This window comes from Pongo pygmaeus, chromosome 13 (genome assembly GCF_028885625.2).
Source record: "Pongo pygmaeus isolate AG05252 chromosome 13, NHGRI_mPonPyg2-v2.0_pri, whole genome shotgun sequence".
In the NCBI taxonomy this organism is placed as follows: Eukaryota; Metazoa; Chordata; class Mammalia; order Primates; family Hominidae; genus Pongo; species Pongo pygmaeus.
In genome coordinates, this window is record NC_072386.2 from 123,283,874 (window position 1) to 123,294,324 (window position 10,451).

The window sequence follows — 10,451 nt, forward strand, 5'->3', positions numbered from 1 at the left end:
GCTCGCCGTCGATCTAAATGAGGATCTCGGTGCTCCGAGGAAGATGAGATTCCTCAGGGGATGCGGGCTCAGGCCTGGAAGGAGTGGGTGATGGGGAAGGAAGTGGGGTCTCCAGAGACGCCCAGAGCAGGAGGAAGGCCAGGCTGGGGACTGGACTGGAAGAGCCAGGGCAGCCGGCTCTCCTCGTGATTTATGGGCCCCTCCCCATCCACCAAACTGAAATGAGCTGCCGGCCCGGCCCGCTGCGGGAGGTGCCCACTGCAGTGGCCGCCGCCGATCCAGAGCCTGGGCCCCCGCCCTCCCGCCTCCCCGACAGCTTGCAGCCGAGCCGGGCCACTGTCCCCCGGGAGCCGCCCGTCCTCACCCCCAGCCCGGCCGGCGGCGGGGCCGCTTCCAATCTGCCGGCGGGCACAGGGGGAGAGCGCCGGGAGCCGGGCGCGGGGCCACCGCCGACCTAGCCCGAGGGAGGAGAAAGTTTTTGCTCCTCCCGACCACGCCAGGCTGCCCCCGGGAGAATTTTGCGTTTGGAGGGCATGCGGGTGCCTTACGATTTGCTGCGGTCTCGGTCGCTGAGCCCGACGTAGGAGCCGGGGTAGTTTCCTGGGGGCTGGGGGTGGTGGCAGGGGCGTGCAGGCCGGGCTGGAAAGGCCTGCTTTCCCGAGCCTGCGGGGGGTAAAAGGACGCCTCTGACCCGCCCGGCCTCGATGAAGGCGTTTGCGCTCCGCTCTGTCCGCCCTTTCCGCCGCAGACCCGGGTTGCGATCCCTGGGGCTGTGCAGAGAGGATCCAGGCCCGGGACACACTTCGGATCTGCCCGCGGTCCTGGGCCCAAACGCCGGGAGCTGACCCTAAAAAGGCGCTGGACTGGAGCCCGTGACGGGGTGGGAAGGGCGAGGGGGCGCATGATTCACAATTAAAAGGCCACGTTTCCAGAGTTGCCTTGAAAATGCATCCCTGGACGAGCTCTGGCTCTGCGTGGAATAAGAAGCCGTTAGCAGGCATCTACACTCGCATTCGGAAGCTCTTGCGTGGGTCCTGTTCAAAGGTACAACAGCACCGGCCCCCCAGGAGGTGCCCATGGGAGAGGCCATCAGCGGGGGGTGGGCGGGTTACTGCCTTCTTTGTCCCTTGAACTTCCTCCCTTGAGCCACACGGATTTCTCGAGGTCTCCCTAACGCCCCAGACAAGATCTTCCCAAGTCCTCCAACCTCGCCCTGAAGTGAAGCCATCGGTCTCTTCACTTCCCGGGAAGACACCTGGCTTTCCCCACCCCCGCCAGGCCCACAGGGTCCCAAGAGGCTAGAGAGACAGGACTGCAAATTGTCCTACATGGGAAACACCGAGAGCCCAACAGAAATGCCACAAACAACATAACTTGAATTTTCTTCCCCACACTAGAAAAGGGGTTCTCGACGCGCGCGCGCGCGCACACACACACACACTACTTCTTTCTCCGCTGGGTTTAGTCCCTTTCTGCTGCTGGAGGAAGAAAAGCGGGGGAAGAAAAAGGATCTACGACAGACCTGCGGACGAATAATTTGAATAACTGTGGGAAAGGGTCGGGGAACGCTAAAAAAAAAAAGCCCAGCGCACATCCCAGCCCACCGCAGCGGCAGTCGGCTCGGCCCCCTCCCCTCCAGGCGTACCCCCCTTGGCTAATCACCCTCATTAGGAGCTTCGTCACCGGCCTAATGAAAGCAAACCGTGTGGAAATCGCCGGTAAACAGTTGGGTCTGTGCTGTAATTAATTCAGTGTCTCTTTTAATCAAACTGAAAGGGAATCGGGCAGCGGCTTGCGGAGCCGTGACATCACCCCCAAAATCGGCCAGAGCCAATCAGCGTCATCACTCCCGGGACACGTGGGCGAGTCCTCTTAAAAAAAACACACACAACACAACGAAAAAAAAGAAACAAAAAAAAAAAACCCAGACCCAAAGTAAAAGTGACACAAGTTCATTTTTTAAAGGAAGGGGGGGAGGAGAAGGCGCGCGCGGACGGGCAGAGAGCTGCCGCCGAGGAGCAGGGAGGCGCTGTCCACGGTGCTGACGGGCCCCCGGAGCGGCGAGGGCGCGGAGAGAGGACCTCCCCGGCCAGGTGGAGAGCCATGAGCCGCCGGCAGCCGCCGCCGCTCTCCGCGGTGCTGATGCCGCCAGGTGCGCTCCTTTCCGCCCGCAGCTATCCGCGGTGCTGACCTGGCCACCCTCAGCCACCACTTGCCTGGAAGAAGCGTGCGGTTTGGATTTTTAAAACGCCATTCTTTATTTAGATTCCAACATCCTCGCGTTTCTTCTGTGCCAAGGGGGCCCTCGGGCCGTCCGTCTCCCCCTTTGCTCTCCCCAACTTGGCGCGCCCTCCCTCCCATTCCTCCCCGACACTCCCACCACCCCCCCTCGGCTCGGCGGCTCGGCGCGATGCTGCAGAAGACGCACTGAGCCCTTTTGGATCTAATGCGCAGAGGAGGTTGGCCCAGAGCTCCCAGGCTCCCCCAAGGCTGAACTCCGTCCAAGGTGCCCGCAGGCTCCCTGCCCGCCTTCCCCATGCCAGCCCGCAGCTAGGGGCAGGGGCAGCGGCGGCTGGGGTTGGGGGTGGGTGGGGAGCTTTTGGGGAGGACAGGTCGCAGCTTGGCTATGGAAGGCTCCAATGGCTTTGGGATCGACTCCATTCTCTCCCACCGCGCGGGCAGCCCCGCCCTTCCCAAGGGGGACCCCTTGCTCGGGGACTGCCGTTCGCCCCTGGAGCTGAGTCCACGCTCAGAGAGCAGCAGCGACTGCTCTTCGCCAGCCTCTCCAGGAAGGGACTGTCTGGAGACGGGCACCCCACGGCCTGGCGGGGCATCCGGCCCAGGTTTGGACTCCCACCTGCAGCCCGGGCAGCTCTCAGCACCGGCCCAGTCGCGCACCGTCACCTCCTCCTTTCTGATCAGGGACATCCTTGCCGACTGCAAACCACTCGCGGCCTGTGCACCCTACTCTAGCAGCGGGCAGCCGGCAGCCCCTGAGCCTGGGGGCCGCCTTGCGGCCAAGGCCGGGGAGGACTTTAGAGACAAGCTGGACAAAAGTGGCAGCAACGCCTCATCGGACTCTGAGTATAAAGGTAAGAAAGCAGGAGGTGAAAACTTGGGGGGATGCTATGTATCTAAAAACTGACATTTAAAAGGGAGTACACATGGCGGGACATGCCCTCGCTCACCTGGGGGCTCCCCCAGGGCTCAGGTTGAGCAGTGGTTCTCCTCAGAACATTTCAGCCAGTCCTGTGTTTATGCCTTTGAGCAACAAAGAGTCTGGTGGAGACAGTGTGGGCAGGGGAGGGATACTGTGTGCCTGAGGGGAGATTTCCCCAAAATGCACAAAGCAAACTTTCTAAACTTCGACTGGGACCCCTGCCCTTCCAGCAGTGCTGGTGGACAGGAGCAGGTCCCAATCAGGCCAGTGGCTGTCTAGGAAGAAACCGTGGAGAAGCAATGGAAGACTCAAAGAGTTCTGCTTTATAGAGTGAAAATATGGCAGAAAAATTTCAGCTGGAGCCCTGAGAACAGTCAGAATCTTCTGCCTTTTAATCTACATTTCCAGACAGGAAGAGAAACAGGGCTTTTCCTCCCAATGGGCCCAGTGTGATCCGGGTTCTGTGAGTCACGAAAAGAGGCACTCACTTCAAAGCAGAAACCTCAGCCAGGAAGCTGCCTGGGAGCAGGTCAGGGGGCTAGTGGAGAGGGCCGTACCCTGCACCCACCCCGCAACGGCTCTCATTGAATTTGATGTTAAGTGCCTTGAGCAACCAACTCCAGGTTTTATGCAAGTTCCGGGGATTCCTGAGTAACCAGCCTTTTCTCCCGCTATACTGGGGTTGTTGCCACTACACTTTTCTTTTTACCTCTATGAATCTTCGTTGTTGTTTGTTCCATTTTCATCCCATCTTAACCAAGGAGATGAGATCAGGGTTAAAAGGAAAGGGAGAAGGAAGGAAGGAAGGAAGGAAGGAAGGAAGGAAGGAAGGAAGGAAAAGGGAAGAAGAAAAAAAAAGAATTCCCTAATTTTGTTTCTGACCCCCAGCCACTACCTCGACTTTAGCTGTTTTTCAAAGCCAGAGGCACAAAGTTCTTTCTAAGGAAGATGTCAAGGGGCAGAAGGTGAAGAGGAGTACGAGGGCTTCATGGGAGACAGCCCCATGTCCCCATCTAGCAGAACACTGGGAGCCGGCAGAGGCTGTTCAGAGCTCTTTCAAGCACATAATTGATTCCCAGAAATCTTTTCAAGAGACAAAATTTCCCTGTAAGGGCAACTTCTTTATTGTCTTGCCCCCTCCCCCAACACCCCCACCCCGCCCCCCCATACCTCCTGGTCCCTATTTGGACCAAGTCTTCCCAAAATTTTAGGAAGGCTCATTTAACACTCTCCTCGCAACCAAGAATTCGTTTGTGGATATGTCTCGACTCCAACCGAAATTCATCGGTCCGACTGCACATCCCATTTTCTTGATTTCCCCCACACAAACGGCCGAGCCTCCTTCAGCCAAGCTGTGCCGACCATGCCTGGAAAGTAGGCAGGTTTAACGGAGCGGCCAGGAGGACATCCAGCGGCATGTGTGTGCCCCCAGGCCGGCACCTGGGCCCAGTGGCCCTTGCTCCTCCCCCCGGGGGGCCTGCTTAGAGAGGCAAAGAAAACTTGTGCTAGAGAGAGACTGGCATGGAGAAGAGGGAGGAGGAAGGAGGGGCAAGTCAATGGAAATATATATTCATAACATCATGGTTATTATTTACCATTTGCAACTAGAACGGCCGCGCTTTAGTTAGAGCAAAGAGCACGAATCTTCCACCGCCCATGCTAATGGCTGGAACTAGAGACGGTGACACAGTTAGGCCCTTGCCTCCTTTTATTTCTTTGCCCCCAGGAAGGATTTTGAGGACAGGTTTCGTTTAAGATAATTAGAATATCAATTTTCTTCTCCTGTCTCTGAGGATATCTGATCGGGAGGTGACGAGGGCCGGCTGTCTACATATCGCTTAAATAGGTTTGGAGCGAGGGGGGTAGAAGGTCTTGCCCAACCCCCACCCCAGGTGTTGCTGCCTTTGCCCCTAGTGAAAAAAGGAGCAGGGCCAGGCAGCGAGGCCTTGTCTGGAGCGTTTCTCAAACGTGGAGGGGACTTTCTCAGAGCTGAGAAACAGACACCCTGAGCCAGTCCGTGGAGCATTTAAGCTGGTCTACTCTCCAGCCGCCTTCCAAGCTGAGTCATTTCCTCCAAGGAGGGCATGCGGGAAGGTCAGCCTCATCCCAAGTTTCTGCTATCAAAGGCTCTTCAAACAATATTTATTTGATAATATTTAAAGAAGCCAAAACTCGGCTTTGAAGTAAGGCGGACGGCGACACTAGCGGCTGGATCCAAGGTCCAGGGAGAACGCAAACCAGAGTTTTGTTCCCAGCAGGCAGGGTCGGTGAATGCGCCTGGAACTCGGGGACACTGAGATGTAGCTTCTAGAACCAGAGTCTTGGAAGCCAGTACCCCCTGGGCTGAGCCTATCCGAGAGGAGGCCAAAGCAGAGCGGGCACAGAACCTGCATTCAAAGGCTCCAGCCCACGCTGGAGGGGGAACAGAAGAAAAGCCCCAGTAGCTGATCCATTCTTCCTGACACCACAAACTCAACACCTCCCGACCTCCAACGCAGACCTCGTCCCTGAGAAGCGGGGATTTTCATTAAGTAGCCCAGGCAATTTGGTCAAAAAGTAAGAGTTCTACGATATCAAGTTTGAGATTTGGATGATCGTTTCCTCAAACTTATTTAAACTATCTGTCTGCACAGACAGAACTCAAGTCCCCCCATCCCAACACATCCCCTTCTCCTGATGGTGGCCATGCCCAAATATGGGGCGCCCACAGGGCAGGGAGAGCCTGGTGCCCAGCCTGGAGGAGGCAGGTGGAAAGCCTTAGCCGGCTGCCGTTTCTCCTCTGCGCTCTCCTGGCTCACCAGGCTGGATGCCAGGCCCTCCTTACAGCGAAGCGCTGCCTTTTCAGTTGAAAAGTCTCGATCCCTAGCGGCTCAATTAACCGGATTATTGTTTCCTACAGACAGAAATCACCTTGCATTCAGCTGAACCCTGTCACTGCAAACGCCACGCACAATGAAACTCCACCATAAAAGAAAACAGAGAAAAAAGGGAGTAGGTTGGGGGAAAGCCCCAGTCTGAGCCGCCAATTTTGGGGAAGTGGTCTAGTTGGTTACATAATCGCTTTAGAGGGAGAAGGAGAGTGAGCATTGAGCTTGTTCGATTAAGTGTTTTCTGTGCAGTCAAAGCAGAACGGAAGTGTCTGGGATAAAGAAACTACCTGTGCCAGGTCTATCCTTCGACCTCAGGAGCTGGGCCCCCGGTGCAATTCTGTCCCGACCGTCGGGTGTAAACACACGATGCCACGCAGGTGTAGCAGGAGCCATCGTTAGCGGGCAATGTAATGACAACGAAACACAGACCTGGGCAATGCGCGCTGCGCCCAAGGGGCAAGCGAGTGGCAGGGTCGCTTATTCTCCAAGTGCTCGGCGCTCGCAGACCCGGCGCCTTCCGCTCAACGCCCTGTGTAGGTAGCGAGTGTCGGGAGAAATCATCACTACGAATTCGTTTCCATATAGGGGCAACGCCAGGCGGGGCACAATGATCTGTCCTTCAGGACAAAGAGTGGCTCCGGGGAGAGCAGGTTTTTGTCCCTCCACGCAGGTTTCTCTCCCCAGACCCCAGCCTTCGGCTTCTTCCCTTCCTGTCACGGACGCAGCCGGAGAAATTGGGGCCCGGACGCGGAGCTCACTCCGCCAGAAACCCTGGGTCCCCTCCCCTACTCTGGCAGGCTGGGTCCGGTTCCATCGTCGCGGCTCCGTTTATCCCTCCAGGGAGCGCGGGCAGAGCGCCGAGCGCGGCGCAGGGACTGGAGTTCTCGCCAGCTTCGGGTTCTTTCTCCCCAGAGCTGCCCGGGGTGGGGGGTCTCGGCGTCGGGCTCTCCCGCCGCCGTCCTGTTCCCCTCAGGGTTCATGTCCTGTTCCCGGGACCCCAGATGTCCGGTCTGAGAGCGGCCCCCGCGAGCTTGGGTGTCGCAGAACCACCGCTGTCGGAAGCCGAGGTTACACAAACGCCACGGGCAGGAGCGGGAGGGCACCGGCGGCGGCTGCGAGGCCGGGCCCTGACATGCCGCTGTGTCCGCAGTGAAGGAGGAGGGCGACCGCGAGATCTCCAGCTCCAGGGACAGTCCCCCGGTGCGCCTGAAAAAGCCACGCAAGGCGCGCACGGCCTTCACCGACCATCAGCTGGCGCAGCTGGAGCGCAGCTTCGAGCGGCAGAAGTACCTGAGCGTGCAGGACCGCATGGAGCTCGCTGCCTCGCTCAACCTCACCGACACGCAGGTCAAGACCTGGTACCAGAACCGCAGGTGAGGCCCGGCTGCGGGGGTAGAGGCAGAAAGGGAACTTCCCGTTTCCTCACAGCTCCTGAAGGGGACCAGGAGTCTACAGGTTGGTGCTAAGGGAGGGCCCCAGAGCCTCCCTCATTCTGTAAAAGTGGGAAACTGAGTTCCTAAGGGGAGAAGGCCTTGCCCAAAGTCCCCGCAGTGAGGGACAGAGATGAGACTAGACTTGGTGTCCAGCGTCCAGTCAGCCCTCCCCCGGATGGGTGGACAGACATATAGGCCACTGAAGATCCAAGTCCTGCCCTAGCTCAGCCGCAGTGGGGGGAGGTCTGCCTGGAACCCCCACCTGAACTAGCGTGGGTCTTGGAAGCCCCAGGCCCTTGGAGGGGTGACAGTCTTGATGCCCAGGAAGCCTGTGAAGAGGACAGCCAGGCAGTGGCCCTTGGGGTGTTGAAGCCTGGCCCAGACCAGGCAGCTGCCGCAGGGCCCTCTGAGTTTCCGTGAGGCTCTTCAGGCCTCCCCAGCCTTTCTGGTCCGGAAACCTGAGGGGTGAACTGGCCAAGCCCTTGCTCCTTGGGGACAGGGTGACTGGAAAGTTGGTGTTGGGGCACCAGACTTGAACCTGTTTCCTAGTTTCCCTCCCGAACACATTCACCAGACTTAGATGCACATGTACAAAACACACAGGCATCCACACACTCAACCCAAATAGCGACACACTGACACACACATCGATACAACTTGCAGTCACACACACACTCACACTCTGCCCCACAGTCACTCGCACGCTCTTAGCAGAGGCAGGAATGGTGCTTTTCATAAACAAGCCTCAGAACACATCGCCCCATCAATAATAAATACTGATTACTGCTCCGGGCATCAATAATTAAGGCCTGTTACAGTAATTACACAATTATGATGATGATGAATAATTCAGGGAGGGAAACAGGGCTGGTGTGGCTGAGCCCACCTTAGTGGGACCCTGGCTGGTCCACCTAGCCTCACCTGGCAGGTGAGGTTCAGGCCTGCCCTCTCCAAACGCCAGGCCGCTGGCTGGCCAAGGCCTCTGGACTTTGGGGCCAGACAGTGCGCAGGGCTCGCACAGGTGCAGCCTGCTCCAGCCGGCAGGGCGTGCGAGCCAGGAGCGGGCCCTCTCCCGTTGCCATTTCAGGCCTGCTCGCTTCTGCTAGCTTGCAGCCCGGCCAGCCTGCAGAGGAATCAATCGCATTCCCTTCCCTGACCAGAGCACCCCCCAATCCCCTCAGGCCTCTCCAGGGTGATCCTACCTTCATAAAGAGGCACGCGCAGGGAGGAGCCCCCCTACCCAGCTCCAAGGGTTCGTTCTGCGATCTCCTGGGCAGGGTAAGGCGCAGTTAGAGCCGGGCTTTGGGGTCAGACAGCAGGGCTTAAAACCCGGGCTCCTTTTTGAAAACTGGCCCAGACCTCAGTTTTCCTCTCTGTAAAGTGGGGTAAGAGCCACGGAAGGCCGATGGAAGATAAAAGGAGAGGGTGCATGTAAGGCGTGCGATGGTGCCTGGCACTCGGTTATTTATTAACAAATGAGTACAATCCCTCTTGGCCTCCCTGCAGGCTCTCTGGGCCAAGCAGTGGGGAGGGGCCGGGGTCGCTGGATGCCCTAGCCCTGATCCCGCCATACGCGTTTATTTCGGCCCCCAGGACTAAATGGAAGCGACAGACGGCCGTCGGGTTGGAGCTGCTGGCGGAGGCAGGCAATTACTCAGCGCTCCAGCGGATGTTCCCGTCGCCCTATTTCTACCCGCAGAGTCTGGTTTCCAACCTGGACCCCGGCGCGGCGCTCTACCTGTACCGCGGCCCCAGCGCGCCGCCGCCTGCTCTCCAGAGACCTCTGGTGCCCCGCATCCTCATCCACGGACTCCAGGGCGCCAGCGAGCCGCCCCCGCCGCTGCCCCCCCTGGCTGGCGTCCTCCCGCGCGCCGCGCAGCCTCGGTGAGGCGCCCGCCGGCTCCGGGGCCTCCTCCCGCGGGCTCGGCGTGGCCCCTTCCGCCCGCCTTTCTGAGGGCGCAGGTTCGACGCCCTTTCCCGGGAGGGGGCCCTGCCCGGCCCTCCCTGGCGCCCCAGCCCAGTGCCCCTCGAAGGGCCAAATGCCAAGTCCACTGAGGCCCGGACCCCGGACTGCGTCTCCCCAGCCCCCCTCGGTGTCCTCTCTCGCGGCCGCTCTGTCCGGGAGCCATCCCCACCCGCCGGGTGTACATATGCGTCTCTGCCACTCCCCACCCCCAGCCTCTGCCGGCTCCCCTAGGCGCCCCTTTCTCCCCAGGAGCGGGTGCGGCTGATTCCCAGGCTTGGCTCTCTCCCACGCCCCTTCTACGCTCCAGGTGGGGAACAGCCCCTCACCCCGCGCCCCTGCCAGGGAGAAAAGGGGAGTGCGGAGCCCCGTCTCCCTACCCCTTGAGCACCTGGGCCAGCGGCTGAGCTGTACATACCGTGTGCAAAGTGTATATGAAGTTATTTATTCGTGACCCATGAGCCCGTGACCGTGTCCGTGGATTAGTGAGTCTGTGGCCTGTGCCCTCCCCACTCCCAGGCGGGGCAGGAAGGGGCCGAGGGGGCTTGCCCACCCACCCCGACCCCAGCCCCCAGCCTCAGCCTCGGTCCGGGGGCAGCCAGGCCTCTCGGGTTCTCTCTTTTTTAAATGTCGAAATAAACTTCTTACAAACGACCAGGCGCCGGTCCGCGCTCGCGTCGCTCAGTCCGCACTCAACCCGTCTCCCATCCCTCTCCTGGGGACTCAGTTTCCTTCCATCCTCAATAACGAAACATTTTTGTCCCCCTTCTCTTCCCCGGTGCTGTGGACGTGCGCGGGGGCCCCGACGGGACTCGCTGGGGCCGGGATCTCCCCTCCCTGGCCTCAGTCTTCCCATCTCTACAGCGAGGCCAGCCCGTTGTTCCCCTCCTCCTCCTCTGTCTCCATCTGGTTCCTAGCGGCTCCCAGACGGTCCCGAGGGCCGAGACAGGGGGTCCGTGCCGGAACAGGCGGGGGTCAGCGCGGGGCCTCGGTCGGCTGCGGGCAGGGCTGCGGGGCCCTCGCCG

The 10,451-nt window shown here is 59.5% G+C and overlaps 1 protein-coding gene across 1 annotated transcript; it reads left to right on the top strand.

Annotated features, from left to right (window-relative positions):
* The first annotated feature begins 2,434 nt into the window (after positions 1-2,434).
* On the top strand, positions 2,435-10,155 carry BARHL1 (BarH like homeobox 1). The gene is made up of 3 exons (XM_054502288.1): positions 2,435-3,092; positions 7,181-7,403; positions 9,057-10,155. Exons 1-3 carry the CDS (start codon positions 2,627-2,629, stop codon positions 9,349-9,351), a joined length of 984 nt encoding a protein of 327 aa, XP_054358263.1. The 5' UTR covers positions 2,435-2,626; the 3' UTR covers positions 9,352-10,155.
* The last annotated feature ends 296 nt before the right edge of the window (positions 10,156-10,451 follow it).